At 40.9% G+C, this 19,370-nt stretch overlaps 1 protein-coding gene across 1 annotated transcript; it reads right to left on the minus strand.

The window, feature by feature from the left end:
* Nucleotides 1-300: 300 nt before the first annotated feature.
* MYLIP (myosin regulatory light chain interacting protein) lies at nt 301-15,826 on the minus strand. Its single transcript, XM_040083457.2, has 7 exons — nt 15,669-15,826; nt 14,470-14,660; nt 5,326-5,511; nt 4,370-4,567; nt 3,867-4,031; nt 2,018-2,438; nt 301-1,680 (listed from the first exon to the last, which is right to left on the minus strand). Exons 1-7 carry the CDS (start codon nt 15,753-15,755, stop codon nt 1,591-1,593), a joined length of 1,338 nt encoding a protein of 445 aa, XP_039939391.1. The 5' UTR covers nt 15,756-15,826; the 3' UTR covers nt 301-1,590.
* Between the last annotated feature and the right edge of the window lie 3,544 nt (nt 15,827-19,370).

Consider the following 19,370-nt stretch of genomic DNA (forward strand, 5'->3'; position numbering starts at 1 on the left):
GAAATATACCTCCAGGTATATTGCCCCACATTTGGGGCAATTTACTGTAGAAAATACTCTTCAAAAAGTCAGTTCCAAAGGCTGTGTTACAGTTTGAACATGTCAGCTGTTTTAAAGTTCACCATCTGTAACAAATGTCAGTTTTAGTCCCTCCTTTGCATGCACTTGAGAAAACCTCATTACCTCAAATGTGACAAAATAGTCAAGATTGTAAGCATGAAAATACTGCACTGGATTTTCAGTTCAGTAATGCCTCAGATGAATTTCAGAATTAAATCAGTCTTAGCAATAACACAAGGATTTTTAAAGTACTTTATTAATCTGAATATAAAAAGACAGAAGCTGCCTACAATAGAGGACAAAGCTCTTGCTTCATGAGGAAACAAAATTTTCTTTACAAAGTGAAAAAATAAATACCCTCTTAGAGTAAGGTTTATATGCTAATGTGTCATAAAAAAGTAGAGTTTTAATATTTTGACAAAATGTCTGTGCAAAGAAACAGATGCATAAACACACGTTACTGCTACATTAAGGCAATATGAAAAGTATAGTCAGAAAATTTCAGTAAAGTGACAGTGTACTTTTCTAGCTTTGATTAAGCCAGTATTGCACCCAAACATGGTCTCCAGTTCCCTCTGTACCCTGGAGAAGACACTAGGAAACCAGAGCCCAAAATGCCCAAGTAGGGGGGTGGAAATCAAGAACATTTTATTGGGTAGGTCATTTCCTGCTAAAGATGCTAACTGAAGAAAGCATTTAAAATTATACACAACCCTTAAAGATTAATGATGCACGTTTAATAGTTTAAAATCAGTCTCCAAAAATAAACCCAACTTGAAGGGCAGTTGCCTGCAGCTCCCAAGACCACCAGCCAAAAGCGGACTGTGGGAAACTTGGGGAGCACTCTGCCCACTGAGAACTGTAAATGAAGTCCCACAGCAGTGCTTCCACAGGACACTGTCAAACACAAGACCCTCCTGACCCACCCTCAACACCTGAAGATTAACAATCTTGTCCTCCCTTTCCAAAGCTATTCTCTCAGAATTGTTTTCTATTTAATAGAATTCTGAGTTAAGCACAGCTGCTTAGTGAAGCCTTGTAACTTCAGTTTAAGAACTAGTTTTTGAAAAAGAGATGCCTCCTCTTTAAAGCAGTTTACTAAAAGCAGAAGCTATGAGCCTTACTAAACTGGTATGTGTAAAAGCAAGTCTTACCATTAAAATAAACAGTGCAACTGTACTAAAAAGGATTTAGAGCATGTAAAAGAAAAGACTGCATTGCTTTCACCAGGTACATCTGCATGTGTACACCACATTTCTCCAGGGTTACTGTTCTTCGTGGCAACACTGCCGTGCTACAAACTTACGGATCATTCCTTAAGTAAAATGAATCAATTACACTTCTACTCTCAGAAGATGTCCCAAACCATTTTGGACATGCTGAACAAAGAATATTCATGTTAAAAAATGCAGTATTTTTTGCTTTTGATTGTGGATAGGTGCCAGAGTGATTGCCTTCTTCACAATCAATGGTTGCATTTCTTATTAGTGCAGTTTGAATAGTACATGATGCATTTAAAGTGTACGTGGATCATATCACAGTCAGATTGAGAAGACTGGTGTGGGTTGGCAAGTATACATGCTGGACATGCTCCACACGAGATCTGCAAACAGGACACGACTGGAAAGGAAAAACATTGGGAAATTATTTTACTTTGTATTTTGGGAGTCTCTGCACTTCCTGCAGACTTCACATACGCAGTAACAGCACTTTTTCCATTATCCCATATTTAAGACATGGTATGGTGAGAAGCATGCCACTCATTCTTAGCCTCACCACAAATTACATTAGCACATCATTCAGACAGAACGCCCTCTGAAATTAGTTTGCCACAAACAAAATTTTAGTAGCTTTACTAGCCCATCAGCACAAACATATTAATCCATGACCATCAAATATAAAAAACAAACCTTCCACACAAATTGGTAACTCATAACGTAATGGCAACTGCATTTACCTGTAACTGGGAAGCACAGGACTTGCAGCAAACTGTGTGGCCACAGGGACAAAAGGTCGAATTTATCTCTTCTTCACAACACACCATACAAAGCATGGACTCCTTCAGCTTCCGCAACTTCTCCTGCAGGGCTTTTGTTTGTTGGCAGCTGAGACCCTCACAGTTGTCACAGTTCATGCTGCTTTCTGAAGACTTAAGGGGGGAACTTGGTGGGGTTTGATCACTTCTTGAAACAAGATCCACAATGCCAGCATTATAAAGAGCCCGCCTCGCATGATCATAAACTTCTTTTGATGTTCTTTTAATATCAAAGACGTATTTTTTACCAAGATTAATGTTTTCATTCAGAAATAGAGATGCTAGGTGACCCTTTAAGTCTCGACTATACTGCATCATGACAGCACTGGTGACAGTGTCACACCTATAAAGCAATAGGACAAATGCAAACTTAGTTAATTAATACCAATAGCATGACCCTACAGTAATTTGTTCCCAAAGTTGAACTAAGAGCACTGAAATTAAAGCAAATGAAACAGACTGAGGTTATATTTAAGCTCTTGAATGATTTTTGCATGAAAACTCCCCTTTGAAAAGTGTAAAATGGAAAGTGACAATTACTTTAATCTTGAAAATGTGAAATGTCTGGTAAAATGAAGCCATCAGCCTATGGAAGGGACTTAAAGAATTATGCTAACAAACAGCAAACAGTTGCTTAATCCACAGTTCAACCTGGCAACACCTGTTTGCATGGAATTTCCAAACACTGCCTTAAAGCATTCCAGTTGAGAGTCTCTGGCTCTCAATTTTTATCACAGAGTCAAGTAATGGTTTTAACCCAATTTCCACCCAATACTTTATATACTAGTATTATGTCATTCTGAAGGGAACCGGTGTGAATGGAGTGTAGAGAATTAAGGCATTTGTATTCGCCACTGTGCATTTCAGCTACCCTAACCATGCTTGTCACATTTCATTGATCCAGGTGAATCTTCAGAAGCCTATTAAGGCATGTCACTTCTCTAGGCAACACAGGAAGGAAACCCAAACACAGAACAGAAGGACTACAGTCTCACGGGGCCTAGGGTCCAAGATCTAAGCTTATTGCCAAACTAAAATTCTGCTTAAATTAAAATCAGCAGCTGTGAAGGACAGCAGAAATTACAAGCAGAGACAAAGATCAAGAAGTAATTGTAACTGGTATGTGGCAGTTAATTTTAAGAAAACACTGCTAAGGGTGTTTGACAGCTAATCTTACTGATCAGTGTTGGACACCACAGTGAGAATGAAATGGGGTTGAAAAATTGTCCACCAACATATGAGTACCACACCCCTACCTCAAAGAACAACAGGACAGAGACAATGGATAGCTGCTGGCATGAAGCAAAACCCTGAGCATGTGAGCAAGGACACTGTAAGGTTTAAATATATGGGATGGGAAGTTGGCATACAGATAACAACAACTGAAGGAACCAAATAAAGGATCTACACGTTCTGAATGACAGGATCTTCCCCACTGCTCTCATTCTCTCTCTTACATAGGAACAAAAAATGTACCTATTACATTTTTACATGTATTATTAAGTATCAAGGAACATAAAAAGTTGGCACTCTGAAATGCTGTTATTCATAGCAGGAAATTTTTGCTTACTTTTCTTGTCACTCCCACCCCACAAAATGTAAAGGAGCAAAAACCTGTTCAGCTTCTGGACTTAAGAGGAAAAGAGCAGCTGCAAAGACACTGGAATTTTGCAGAATATTTCCAAAGTGCAGTCAGACTGCTGGCTGTTTAAGCACTTAGCTCAAACACTGGAGAAGAGCAGCAGCACATGACTCTAGGGGCAATACTGACCTGTAAAATGCATGTGTCTCTGTAATTGCTCTGTAGAGTCCACTTGCTGCCCTTGTACTGATCATCTTAAACAAGAGAACCACACTATTACCAGACTCCTTGGTAACAGTCAGATATACATTCTTCCCAGACTGAGTTGCCATTTGAACAACAGGATAAGCAATCCTATAAATCAATGTTAAAAAAGAAAGGTTATTTAGTTGTTAAGAATTAGGGAATTTTCCACAAACTATTACAGTGCATTTTTATCAGAAATTACAATGATTTCTGATGGTAGTCAGCAATGCTGATTGAAGATGCTGCCTCAGAAATATATATAAAAATCAAGATTATTAAGGTCACTTGTTCATCTTGATTACAAGCAGGTAGTGTCCTCAGACCCTACATCCCAATAGTCACTTTTAGTAATTCTCAGAGCAGTTTTGTGTATTTATGAGAAAACTAGAGGCATGCTTCATACTTATCAAAAATTGATCACACAAATGGTTCCAGGAAACACCTACCTGTTGATTGGACTGAAGTCATCTTTACAGATGGATATGCCTTCAGGTCCAACACCAATAAGAAGTTTTTGCCCTTCACTATCTCTCACTGAGTGCCACTCTACCCCATAGTTCTCCAGTGTTGTAACAATCTGTAGAATCTGGTATTCAGCAGATGCTTGACTTAGACCTTCCAGCTCCTTGTGCTTCGTAATAATGCTGTTGGTAAAAAGATTAAGGATAGGTAAAATAACTCAAGTATCTGCTATTGCTGTCAGCAGCTTGTTTTAACATGGATTTTTAGATGACCTAGTTAAACAGATTAGTAAATGCTCCTGACCTGCTTTATTTGTCTATAGATTCCCAACAATTTTGAACTGGAAACAGTTGAGAATTACCAAAACTTCCTGAGAATGTCAAGGAGAAAATACTGTGCATTTGCTTAGAAATGAAAAAGCTACATGTAATCAAGGCTTTCCAACTAACACTACCTGCCCCAACATATTCCCCTGAGCTACCACTAAGTTCATAGCTAAACAAAACAGTTCAGAAAAGTATAACACACTGAATGTTTCCTGATATTCAGGAATTGAGCTATAAAGATGTTTCAGAATTCTGTTTACTTTTCAGAGTAATGGTACTAAGCCAGATAAATTCCTTCATTCACAAGTATAGGTCTAAGACATACCTACAATTTATATTTAAGAACCTGGAGCAGGGTATTTATCTCTATTTCCCCATGTACCAGAGCTTTCACAAGAAAAAACACCCAACCAAAGCCAAAAAACCTCAACCTCATATCTGACCTTAAAAATTTAACTGAAATCAGAACATCAAAGATTAAGGTTGGAGATTTTGGTCTCCAAAGCTATTATTGTTAAATTACTCGCTTACACTATAGCACCAGCAATTAAATGTGTAATAAAATCTTCTGTTCTTGGTCTCCAAAAAGGAAACTAGATCATTGTGCTTTTTACCTCTCCAAAATGGTAGTGGTGAGCTCTTTTGCACACAGCTCTTCGTAATTGTACTTGGCAGTGTTCTGGTTATAATCTCCAAACTTCATCTGTGCCAACAATGCACTAAGTTCAATTGCATGCTCTGAAGAACACTGAAGATTCCCAGCAAGAAGATCTTCTTTTATATGCAGGAAAAACATATGCCTGCAACACAATCACAAACATTTACTTACACAAACTGTTACATGACATCTGTAATCAAGATGGGTAACATGTAACATCTCAACTATGTTTGGTAATCAAGAATTTGCAATGAATGTACCAAGTAGATAAAGTCTAGCACAAGGGAAAGGAAAGGGCCTCCGTTGTCATTCTTTACTTACTCTTAAACACAAAGCTACAACTGAAGGTGGCATCTAAAATCACTGCTAAAAGAAAAGAGCACTTCACCATCATGAGTATCTCAAGAATGAGAACTGCTTTTACTCCTAAGGCCAATTAGTAATTCCAATTTAGTAAGTAAAATACCAATGAAAGAGTTTCCTATGTTTACATTTTGTGTTGCAGTTTACAAGTGATTCTGCATTTCACAAAAACAAATTTGGGAAGAGCATCTCAAAACATAGACATTTCTCTTATGCAAGAGGGGAAACAATAACTTTCTCTACACAGTGGAAATGCCCCAGCCACTACACCCATGGTGGTTTTGCCAGCAACCTGATTAACAGCACAACTTGAAACACCTGAAAAGGCACTGGGGAATAAAATGGAAAAACAGCTATTGTGCAAGCACTCATCAGACCAAACTTTGCAGTTGAGACCAAGGCAGGTTTAACAGCTTGCTGAAACTTCAAACAGCTGTTCTTAATTATCTAATAGGTTACTTGACAGACAAACCAGCATTTTCACCAACATTACCAGCAGCATGTTATTATCAGCCATGGGTTGCCCTAACTTCTATAGATCGTCCTTCTTTTCCCTCAGAGGACACAATATAAATTTCTTACCATTTAAGACTCAACATATTTATGGAAGCCAGATGGAGAATTATGTATCACAGAGTTATGTATCACTGAAAAAAATCTTTCAGTAAATGAAGCCTAGTACCCACAGGGAAGTGTCTTGGCTACCACAGGAACAGGACATTTACTTTTCTAAAATGAAGTCTAATCTACTTTTAAGAAAAGTTTTACTTAAGCTCTGTATTTAATATCTCATCACTGAAGTTAAAGATGCTAATAAGTGACAAGCTTTCCTTCCAATGGGAATTTTTAATAATATCTTACATATACTCTGTTGTACCTTTCTATAATTCCTTTGTGTAACAAAGCAAATAGGACTTTTTCTCAGCATTATGAGCAATTACAGAACTTGCAAAAGCTGTGTTCTTTCTTAGCTCCATTGGTAAATGTTGCAACTAAGAAGATACCAGCCCAAAAGATGCCTCATATCCACAATTCTTTCAATCAGGAAGAAAGAACTGGTATTAAATTATCCTGTAAGCTTTCCTACAATTCACTTTCTGCAAGAAGTCATAGCTTCAACACTTGCCTTTGCAAACTGTCTTTCATGCTAGAGCATCATGCTAGTTGCAATGCAAGTGTTTAATTGCATCACTCTCGAGTCTGAACATCAACCTACACCCTTCAGCAGTTCTAGAGGGGTCTGGTGGAAGCCAGTGTCCTCACACTACAGGACACGAGTTTAGGTGGCAAGAGGACCAGAATTTCACACAGAGTTGTCTCCACTGTCAGCAGGTTATTCCTCCTTTAGGGTCTTTTATTTTTTTTTTTAAGAGATAGTCAAACCTCTGCTCCTATGTGTTTCTCCTACCTTGCAGTCATCGCTCTTTGGGCTTGGGCCCCAGAAAGGCATATCTGTGGTCTTTTAAAATGGTGGTCAGCTCATAAACCTAAAGTATTCAGTATAAATTATGAAAACACAAGGGCCAAAATAAATTCAAATAGTAGGCTTTCCCTAACACCAATCACCATTTCATAAAATGAACAGCTTCTCATGCACTCTTGATCCTCTGACAATATCAGAACAGGATTTCCAGTTATTTTGAGTACTAATTACAAATACAGCATTTCAAAGAAAGATTAGACTTTTTTTTCTCATTAGCTAAAACACATTTACAACTACCACACCTAAATTATTGTATCTTCAGGGGTTTTTTCACATGACAGCACTGACTACACAGGGTAAAGTCAAGAGTTCTCCTCTTGCTGGGAAGACCTTATTGACATCTCAAGGGGAACTGAAAAACGAAATATTGCTCCTGCAAATACAGATGAATTACAGAAACAGACACAGCAGATGCATGGCTTGTCACATTCCATCACTACAAAGCCAGTAATGGCATAGGAAGACAAATAAGTTTAAGGCACAATGTGAAGTAGCATCATGTCAGCTAATGTGCAGTAACTTCCCACACCTGGCTCCTATCACATAAGGGAAAACATCTCACAAATACTCAGCTACTTTGCATTTTTATGATAAATAGAACAAACAGCACATATAAAGGACAGTTATTGCAAAGTAACTAGTTATGCAAATTCAGTCCATCTGCACCTAAATAACCTAATCTGCATAGGTTATTATAACAGGACAGTGAATGACTTCACACTGACCTGTTAGAGCAGCTGCTCTGAACCAAAGTTCAGGTAGCAAATTCTCTGCTGCCCTTTTTTTTTTTTTTTTGTGTGTGTGTTTGTGTTAGATTTTTTGTTTGGGTTTTGGGGTTGGTTTTTTTTTTTGGGGGGGGGGGTTTGTTTGGTTTGGGTTTTGTTTTGTTTGACTCTTTAAGTGTGTTTGATGAAGAAAAGGCACCTAGAAATTGAAAGACAGCGATGGTTACAAACACATCTGAAAAAGTGGTTTTGATTAATCCAGCCAGCTGCAGAGTGCACTCCTTCAAAGTTATATTAATAACCATTGTAAAATCATTCCTCTTCAAAGGTCCAAAACGTGACACTAGCCACAATCTGATAAAAAACACAGATTTAATTTCTTTTTTACAGAGAACTAAACAAAGTATTTTGATCCTTAAAGAAAAAGGCATAAGAATGTGGTTTTATTGCTGAATACAGTCAACCAAAACTAAAACATTACTATCCTTGATGCAGTTCCTTATCTAATTCTGCAAACTCCAAAGGACCTAATAGACTCTCTTGTAGAAAACCTGCTCATATCACAGATACTATTAGTTACAAGAAAGGATTTATCTAAGTCTTTGTAAATTAGATTGTGACCTAATCGCTTCATACACAATCCACTATCCCTTCTCTCTCTCTGAACCTTTAGATATGATAAAAAAAAAGTTAAGACTTTTCTCACCTCCAAAGATAGTCAGGTTGTACAGTAAAAGGATACTTTTTTTCAAGGAATTATTTCAGACTTTATGGAATTTTTATCTAGCAAGTCAGAACAATGAACTCTGAACAACAAACTCAAAACAGAACTTTTTGTAGGTTCCCTAAAGGTTGCATTTCCAACACTGATGGTAGAAAATCTAAAGTCTGTCTACCAGGTAAGAAACAAAATGTTTTTGTTTCTGCATCATTCACACTTCAGTTGTACTTGATACATTAATATTACATGTTAGAAATTTGAGAAGTCACTTAAGTCAAACAAAATGTTTGACTGTTCCAACCTCCTGCCCCAGGCCAAACATTCTCTTAGCACATTCTGCAGCTTTTTACTACCCTTTCCAAAGCTTAATTTAGTCTTTAAATCTTCACAACTCTGAACTTTGCCCATCAATTGTTGTGACTCCTAGTCATCTTAACACCTGCCAGACATGTTGGGACATTGATCAACGAGTGGCAACTTGAAGGACAAACAGAACTTCCCATTGCAATTGTAGCCCAAGTTCTCTGCACATGACAGCATCAGTACAAAAGACAGTCTCAGTAGCCCAAAATAGCCTTTTCCTCCTCTCTGAACCCCATGCTACCCAGACATATCTGTCTATTCGATTATGGAACTTTTCCTCTGACTTTGGTAGTTCAAAACACTACCTAAGAATACTGACTAGAGAGCAAAACATTAAGTTTGCCAAAGCTACACTTTATCGGTCACTGCCCAGACAGATTTCTTCCTTTCAAAAGAACAAAGGGCAGTTTTAGAACAGGATCACAGATTTTCTTCAAGCATTAGCTACACTGGTGATTTTATATTAATTTTGCATCCTTATATTTGGATCCATGTTTTGCATATAATTTAAGGTTTACGTGCATACAAAACACTCGGTAAAATCAAATGCAGTATGATTAATGTATTGCAGCCGGATGTAAATAATTTGATACAAAAACTGTAGAAAGGGGAGGTTGCAAGGAGATTTCAGCAGATGCTCCATTTCACAAAAAAGTTTACCTACCAAACCAAAGTCACAGACCCAGATATCCATCACATTAATTGCTTTTTGCCTTCCTCTGAAGCAAGTTATGCAGGCTGACAATACTGAACACCGCTGCCAGAAACAGGCATCAGTACTTCACTACAATGGAATTCCAAGGGGGGCAAATCACCTAGTTAGCATTCATCCAAATGAACTGGCAATAACAACTCCACAAAAAAATACTATTTAAAGTAGATGTAACACAAGATCTCATTTTCTTTTGTAACTCATTGAAGACAATCATGTGAATTAGGAATAAAGGCTCTGCACTACTACTAGCAGTTTCTACTACCTTTTCTTTTTTTAATCAAGGCAAGAGAAACAGAGCAGATAGGTAGCTAAAAATTTTAAGCTCTAGACTTAGCTATCAGTGGAAGAAGGGACAAACCCCAATCCTTTATCAAAGAGGTGCCTGCATATGACTAATGACCCCTAAACTAGAAGCATAGCCATAAGACCTCATCCTCTTGCCAGACTACTGGCAAGAATCCTAGCATACCTCCCAAGGAACAACCTGTTCTCTTTGGAGTATGATTCCTTACCACACGTTAAGGAGTTAAGGCTCCGTCCTCCTGTGGAGTAAATTTACTACTTTGTAGTCTAAAACCAAAATTAACAGACATAATTGTTCTCCCTAAAAATATATTGGTAAAGATTTCTAAATCTATAGTATATAATTCCATTTTTAAAAGCAGACAAGGCCACCCTAAATGAAAAAAAGCAACATTTTTTGCTTATTTTGTGCTCCTCAGTGTCTTTGTTCTTCCTTGCTCTCAGCAGAGTGGGTAAAAAGTTACCAATTGCAATTTAGCTTGACTTAGACAAACAGGTGCATTAAACTCACCCCAGTGGTTATCACACACACTTTCATTGCCTTGACAAACACCATGTTACTGCTGTGCTGACTACCCAATGCTATAGGAGAACAGGATGGTTTCCTCACTTTTTATCTACTACATGTATTGGATTCCTCAACAGATTTAAGGCCATTCTTAATTTTAACTAGTTCATCAATACAACTGGACAACACAGCAAAGAAGTGCACTTTGTAAATATAATTCAAATACTGGCAAACATCACACAACTTTAACAACCTCCAAAACAATAATTGCCACTTTCATGGCTGGCAAAACTCAGCTCTTTTGAATGCTTCACGATATTGTGTGGTTCACTAGAATCTGACATATTTTAACTTGTCGTGGCTTACATGTGAATATTTGATTTCCAGTCATGCTACACAAGACAAATAATGCTGAATTTAAAACCTACAGCCACCAGCCTCCCAGCCTGCTGCCAGGCACCACTGGCTGGCCTCTCGGGCAGCTCGGCAAACACTATTCCAGTTAAAAGGTGGGTGCAAGTTTCAAGACTCCTCTGCTCCACGTTCCACACCGGCCTGTGGCCGATGCCCGGAGCTCTCTATCCCGGGCAGGGGTTGCCATATCGCGATATCCCAAACCGCAGCTGGCTCCCGGGCCGCGCCACCGGGCTGCCCCCAGCACTCCCAGTCACTGCCCCTGGCCCCACCCCCGTCAAAAAGTCTCCTGAAAATTCCAATTAGCGATGTATAATCCTTTCTCTAAGCCCTAGCTCCTAACTGCAATCCAATCCTTCACAATATTTGATCCGTGAACCACCCACAAGTCACTCAGTAAGGAGGAGACAAGCCGGTTTGCCTTTTTTCCCCGCCCAGCAACTGTTGCAGGACCTATCAAAGAAATAGAGAAAACAGTGAACGAACACAACACAAGCCAGAGTTATGATCTTGATCTTGGACCATCACGTGTGTCTTTACACAAAGAGATAGCAATCCTTTTCAAGCCAATGTGATTTTCCATGCTAAAGAAAACTTACAGCTCTCTAAAGCAGCATACTGTTCACATCTCAGACTTGTTTGTAAAACTCTGACAGCAGCAGATAAAATTTGAATGACATTCTTGCACTGAAGCACTTTTATTCCATTGAAAACAATTCTAAACTATAAAACTATGTGGTACAATTCAGTACCAGGTAATCAAATAAAAAAACCTAGAAGTTGAGATCCAAAGAAGAAGAGAAATAAACTGCTTTTAACCCTGTAAAAAAGTGCAGTAGAAAAGGTTTCTCCATGCAATTCTCAGATTCCCAAAGCACTTAGTGAACGTGGTTTGTTGCCACAGTGGTCAAGGTACAATTATAACCTGCTCTGCCTTTGTGCTCTGCAGCAAGAAGGCTGCCTTGTCTAAGAATATTAAAATTGGCTGCAATGTTCCTCTGGGCTGATTATAGCGAAAAGAAGCAGAAGTGGACGCTCTGTTGCCAGATGAGCTTTCACAGCATGTAGAAACCTGAACATTAAATTGCTACAAACAAACATACACCCGCATTTTAAACTCAAGCACAAGGCAAGGGTCTCTAATGAAGCGCTGCAACTGGGGCTGGCAAAGCTTCCTAAGAACACAGAAAAAACCCTGGTAACTCAGTCACAACGCTTGCCATTATAATCATGATGAAGCACATCAACAAAATTTAGAATTACTTGCAGCTTCTCAGATTTCAAAAGCAGTCTCAACATGCATCTAATTTATATGTAAAAACAAGATCAGAGGCTGCAAGCAAAAGACTGGAAAACTTCCCCAGAGTTCTTCACACACAGGACCAAAAGGCAACAGCTCTGCCAAAAACACCCCATACATCAAATATGGACACAGCTGCTAAAGGAAACTAAGGATAGCCATCACTTTCTTCATTAAGACTTTGCAGATAAAGATGAAAATGTGTCAGTTTTAACTGTACAGCTAATCCTTGCAATTCTATGATATACCGATTGTTTTTTAGGTTTGACAACAGGTTTACAGGTTTTTCATCTTCTCCTTGACGCTTACACACAAGCTAAGTAAGAACTCACAGTTACTTGCACATGTAAATCCTCAAGCAGACCTGAATAGAAAAAATAGTCAATCTACTAACACACAGTGTCAACAATCCAGGAGAACAGACACCACAGGCACTCGAATTCTAGATTTGCTACATGTGGACTACTGGGCTTCTACAACTAAAAGGCAGTTATGACAACCTGACACAGAAGTTGCACTTGGTTTCAATAGACCTCTTCTGATGCCTAAGCCCGGGTTAATTTTTAAATAGTTTGTTAAAAATATTAGTTTCAGAACAGTCCTAACTGATACATAAAAGAAAGCTTATCCCACCTACATCCTTTAAACACATCTTTACAGTGGAGAAATAGTTGCTGCTCTGATGTAGGTGTATAAGCTCTGTTACATTTTAGCTACACAAGCCTCGGGGCACGTTTCACCAGCTCAACCGCCCTATTAACTTCCACCTCCTGCCAAGTCTTGCATCGACAGGGTTGAAGGCAGGGACACAGACATCTGTAAAAGCCTTGTGAAGTTGAACAAGCATTCATCAATGATAGCACAAAAATGCCACTTTTAGGTTTCCTCAGATTTTCACCCGGATTTGTTTTGTGAGCAGTGACACATCTGACATGCTCAGGGTAATCTCTTCTGCCTCATCAGGTATGAAATTGTGCGGCTCCTTTTGTTCTACATAAATCCCATTTGTTATTTGGTTTTATACTTATCAAGAATATTTAAATAAAAGTTTCTTTAAGGAAAAATACTCCACAATATGCCATGGATAGTAGAAATTATTTCCTAAATGAAATTATATCCGAACTGGAATTCAGTTTGAATGCATTTGCCTAACTGGAGCTATTATCCAGGACAACCATGGTCTACCACCACAGTATTCTGAAAACATCAACCATATTGATGAGCTGGAACCACTGCTCCTCAAAAGCCTCTCCCCTACACACTAGATCAAAAAATAAACTCAAACACTTTTTCCTATGAAATAAACACCAAATTAAACTGTCAGCTTCTGACCAAGTCCTTTGCACATTCTGTGCAAAATCACCATGTTGTACTCATGGTCTTAATTCTGAAAGTACTAAGTCAATGACTCTGAGAGTAACAAGTTCAGGTGAGTAGTGAAATGGGTTTTGGCATTATCAGACACTAGATCTCAACTGGCCCCATTCATATTAACTGTACTATCCAAAACTAACAGGAAAAAGTAGTTGGAAGGTCAGCATTAAATACATACGTGTACAGCATTCTTTAAAGATAATTCCGTTGCAATTCATGCAGTAATCAAGCTCAAGAAGTAAAAGCAAGTGTTTCCTGCTAATTTTAGAAGACTATTTCTTCTGGTTTAATAACAGTAAAACAATTTAGTTAAGAGGACTTGCCACAGAAGCAGCCAGACAGCTGTTCCTTTTGTAGCCTCTAAGTGCCTGTAGCTATATGAAAGTTACTGTAACATAATACCAGACAAAAAGGAATTCAGTAAGTTTTTTTTGCACTGTGGGAGGAATTGTTTCCTGCCTCTCTGTACTAGCGGTTCAGAATGACCTAGAGTAACACCACAGAACAGAGGTTACTATCGGACACACAAATACCATATAAAAAGTTTGCTACTGGTAGCATAGTTTCTTCCAGTGCCAGCACTAAGTGCTCACAAAATTACTCACACTCATTACTTACTGGTAGCTAAACAAAGCTTAATGTTGCCAATTTAACTGCACTTTTTCTAAAAAAACCCCAGTAATAAACTTCAAAAACACTAAGATTTTAAAGCTAGGTAGAAAAGTCAAGCAAAATTACCATACGATAAAAGAAATAAAAGAGTGTGCAATCACTTTCATAAGTTGAAAACAAAGTATTAAATTAAATGCACTCGTAACTACATTTACTTACCTTGTCTGTTCCTGTAAGATAAGATGTGGCTCAACAAAAAACTTGACTCTCAATTTCAGTCGATAAGGAGCCAAACCATCCATCTGCTGGGAGATCCTGTTCCTCAAATTCAGCCACAGATTCTCTCCTTTGCTGCCAGTGAACTGCAGTCCAAAATAATCAACTTCTATAATCCCCAGCCTTCTGCAAACCTGCAAGAATAAGATTCTTTACAATCAGGCTACAACATGACAATGAAAAGTAACATCTGAAGTGGTCTTTCAGACTGCTCACTTAAAACACACGCACAAAATCCTACTGTCAGCACCTCCATACAACGGCTTAATTACTTGGATTTTAGAATGCATACAAAACAGCTGAGAAAAAAAAGCACGAAGCAGGAACTAAGAATTTCTCCACTAGCCAAAAAACACACGGGCTTCCACAGTCAAATTTCATCCCCAGGACAGGCACTTCAAAGGGTCAGTGGATTTCACAAGAGGAAAATATCTGCTACTCAACATCACAGCCAATCGCACTTGCTGGGCAAGGAGGAGTAAAGAAGTACAGTCACCCACAAGTTTTATTTAGATGTCACCAGCAGACCGGACTGTTCGTGTGTCTCTGCCCAGCATGACCACGGCAGCCACCGCAGCCACACCGAGGCGGTGGTGACGGAAAAGCACCTGGACGGCAGCTGTAGCCCGCTCGGCCCCGGATGCAGAGGGTTGGATGCAGTGTGTGCTACACCCCCCGCCTGTGGCCCCACTCCTGTCCCCTCCCCGGGGACACTTCCAGCGGGATTCACTGGCGAGGCCCGGGCCTGCGCCTCCCACAGCAGAGGGGCCGGAGAGCCCCGTGGCGGGGGACGCAGCACTCTCTGCATTCAACACGGAGAAGGGGTTGGGGAAAATAAATAAATAAATAAAAATAAGAAACCAAAACCGTAAGGGAAGCCCATAAGGGAAGCGGGGAGACTGCGGCGCTCCCCGCCCCCACCGCCGCGGCCGCCCCCGCACGGCCCAGCCCCGCGCCACCGCCGCCCCTCGCCTGGCGTCCGGGCCCCGCCGCGGGGAGAGGGAGCGGGCTGGCAGGGGAGCGGCGGCGCGGCTGCCGGGCACCAGCGCTCGGCGCTGCCCCACGGTCACCGCCGCGCCCGTCACAGCCCCCGCCCCGAGCGCTGGCGCACGGCGGGCGGGCGGCGAGGAGAAGCCCCTCACCTGGTTGAGGCAGTCCTCGCCGTTGGCTTTCGCCTCTACCTCCACCTCCATCACCACCGCGTCCGGCCTGGTCACATAGCACAGCATGGTTGAGGACCGCCGGCTCCGCCGCTGCCGCCACCGACACCCGGAGCGGCCGCCGCCGCCGTGGCCACGGGCTGAGCCCCGCACGCGCCGCCCACGCCCGGACCCCGACAGCGCCCGTCCCGCGCCCCTCGCCGCCTGCGCGCCGCCAGCGCCGCTCCCTCCTTATGTGCCCTCCGCCGCCCCGCCCCGCCCGGGGCCGCACCTGCAGGCCAATCAGAAGCCGCCGCTCACGGCTGCTGGCCGCTGCCGCCGCCAATCAGCGCCGTCATGGCCGCGCGGGCGTGTGTTGTGCTTGCTCTCTGGCGCCCCCCGCCGTGCCTCAGCGCCCGGCGCCGCCCCGCGCCCTCGCCTCCCTCAGCCGCCGCAGGCCCGGGATGCTCCCCCGGCCTTGTGTCCGCTTAAATCAAAGCAAGGTGCGCTCTTCCAAGCGCGGGCCGAGGCCAAGCCTGCTGGGCAGGGACAGTCTGTGATACATGTGAGAGAAGGCAGCCGTGGGCCGTGTGACAACCAAGTATTGCCTTCCCAGAATCACAGGACCAGTTAGGCTGGAAGAGACCACGGAGATTGTCAAGTCCAACCTACGATGAATCGCCGGGATGACCACTGCACTGAGTGCCATGTCGAGTCTTTTCCTTAAACACTTGCCTGGACGATGACTCTACCACCTCTCTGGGCAGCCCATTTCAATGTCTAATCACCTTTTCTGTGAAGAAATTCTTTGTAATTCCCAGACTAAATTTTCCCTGGTGCAGCTTGAGACTGTATCCTCTTGTCCTGTTGCTGGTTGCCTGGCAGAAGAGGCTGTTCCCCTCCTGGCTGCACCCTCCTTTCAGGTCATTGCAGAATGTGATAAGGTCCTCCTGAGCCCTGGCTCATGTCTCAGCATTCAAACACTCCTTTTTGTCAAATGGAAGATAAAATCTAAATTGATGTTCTCACTCCCATACTCTCTTTGGCCTCCTCAGCTCTGTGTTACACAGAATGCAAAGCCCTGGGAAAGATGGAAATTTGAAGGACGACTGGCCAAGTCCTGTCACAGCCTCCATGCACCACCATGCCAAGGGATGATGGAGTTTTTACACTCATTGAACTCTGTAGATATGAATCTCATAGGTGATTCCTGACCAGGGGAAGAACACCTGCACCAGGCGAGCCCTTGGATGTATGCCTTTGTCAAGCATACTCAAGGTGAATAAAGTAGTTTATGGCTGGTTTAACAATGTAAATTGAAACAACATGTAGGAGTAAGTACAAAATGCACGCTCTGTGTGTTGCCCAAAAGTGCAGATCAAAGATGTACTGAGCAGTGCAGTGGTGAGGAACAAGTAGGCTATCAGGGGAAGAGCTATGAGAGGAAATGGGGATCTGAAAACAGAGTGGAGAACAATAGGAAGAAGAACAAACCACAGCACTAATGCAGGGTCACCACAGGGTTGAATATTAGCTTCTTCCCATGTGCATGGGTCACTTGCTTCTGTTTCACAATTTCTGCTATGCTTTTCAGGGTTGTTAGTATTTTCAATTTTTAATAAAAAAATGCTCAGAACAGATGCTTATTCTGCTGGGAACTGTTGCGCACACACATTATATGAAGCTCGATCCATTTTGTTCATGTGAACTCTAGAAGACCTCTCGGTTCTGAACCAGGCAGAACAGCAGGAGACAAATAAGAGTCAGGACATGAGATATAAAACCTGAGTGGTGCTACATTTCACCTGCACACTTCCTAGCTCAGATTTTCATGCTCAGGTCTAGAGTGTTTAATCTGAAGAATTTACAGTCTTAAAGGACCATACTCATAGAGTGGCGGGTTGAAAAAGGGAAGTAACATGGAAGATGGATGAACAAAACTGCAAAGTTAATTGCATCTCAACTCTCTGATTTTCTGGTGGAAAAAACCCAAACACTTTGGGAGAGGCTTAATTATAAGGGGATTAGCTACTAATAAAAAGTTACAAAATATTTTAGTATGGGGAAAAAAGCCTGTAGTTTCCACTTCTTGTTTATTTTTCTGTTGGAGTGGATGCAGATAGACTAGTTTAGGTTTAGATTAAAATAGATTTTGTTCTATTTTAGTTTTACTTCTATATATTGTGGTGTTGCGGTACTTTGTGTGATTTTCTGTCATAATCAAAAAGTCCTAGATGTGTTGGAGAAGAAACTCCAAAACCGTGACAATGGCTAATGCCATTTGTATCCTGATATCATCTCCCTGACAGTAGTTCCTATCAGATGTTACAGAGGAAGGTGCAAGAAATGTTTATATAATTGTGAGATAATAACATTCTTGTATATTTTCTCTAACACTAAACAGTTAAAGCTGCCCTGTACCTGATAGATTAGCCTTTACTTTTTTATCCATTTTTCTTATATAGTAGAAATCGGTTCAATTTATGCTGGGCGTTGTCCAGACAAAGAGAAACTTACCCTTTCTATATGTATTAATATCCATCCTGTGTTTTCCTTTTATCTGACTTAATGTAAATGCAGGTGTTCTTATTACGTCTGTAAAAGTGTTATCCTGCTTTGAAATCGGCTAAACTGTAAAGCCACAAAAATAGCTTGTGGCAGTAAATTGCGTAAATTGGTTAAGCCCTGTGTAAAACAAGCACTTGTTTTCAAGGGTGTCATCTGGACACCGCTGTCACAGAAACACATTTCATTTTGCAATCTCTCTGTGATATTTTATTCATGCTGTACAGGAGAGAGTAAAGGACCAAGCCCTGCGTTTGCACACAGGAGACAGCTCGTGTGACAAGTGCCCGCTGCAACCCTTTGGGCTCTGTCTGAGAAAAAGCTGAAATATCTTACAGTCTTCTGCCTGATGTCTTTGATGAATTATCAACACTCAGTAAGCTACACTGTCAAACTGCTCATAGCATGCATGTTCACCTTTTGTGTATCATAAAAAAACAGTGTTTATCAACATGTCATCTCAGTGCTATATTTCACAAAATGATGTGTGCTGTATGACATAGATCTCTATGGTGGGTCACCCATTTGCTATGGTGTCAGTTTGAGCATAAGTGATTCACCTTATATACATTTATATATTTACATTTCTTTGCCTAACACTGGTTAATCATTTTTTCCTAGATGTAATCTATCTACAAGGTTAATTCTTTGTCACATCCTGCTTCAAATAGTTAGTTATAGTGCCTCCTTGTCTTTGACACTTGAATGGAAATCCCATGAAAGCTCTAATTTCTAGGAGAAGGGAAATAATAATTTCCAGACCTTTGAATGTGGTTCCCATCATGACAAGATTGATCCTAATTTCCAAAGAACACTCGTTTCTCTTGTACAGATTTTTATTCTCAAGGTTTCCCAGGTAGTTTCCTCCAACCTATTGTCATGACACTCTGTTGCGTAAGGAATTCAGTAGTGTAGCTGTGGTCTCTTTACCCAGATGTTTGTGCAAGATCTTAGAAAAGATCCTCAGCTGTTGCTTGTTGTCCATGGGATTGACTCTGATCAAATTCAGGGTATTTTACTGCCACAAAGAAAGCCAGGGTAAAAGGTTCAAAATGCTCAGTGCTGCCCATGTTCAGGATGAGGCTTCATGGAGTATTTAAAAATTCCTATCACTTATCTTTGCTGTTCATTTGTGGCAGT

The sequence above is a fragment of the Hirundo rustica genome, chromosome 1 (genome assembly GCF_015227805.2).
Source record: "Hirundo rustica isolate bHirRus1 chromosome 1, bHirRus1.pri.v3, whole genome shotgun sequence".
NCBI classification, from domain to species: domain Eukaryota; kingdom Metazoa; phylum Chordata; class Aves; order Passeriformes; family Hirundinidae; genus Hirundo; species Hirundo rustica.

What these genes read in the sequence shown, in the direction of transcription:
- MYLIP (XM_040083457.2), bottom strand. Translation starts at nt 15,755, where the DNA reads ATGCTGTGCTATGTGACCAGGCCGGACGCGGTGGTGATGGAGGTGGAG. An exon ending in ATCTTACAGGAACAGACAAG is followed by an intron (nt 5,512 to 14,469) that starts GTAAGTAAATGT and finishes ATTGTGTTGCAG; the next exon opens with GCATATGTTTTTCCTGCATA. An exon ending in GAGACACATGCATTTTACAG is followed by an intron (nt 2,439 to 3,866) that starts GTCAGTATTGCC and finishes ATTGCTTTATAG; the next exon opens with GTGTGACACTGTCACCAGTG.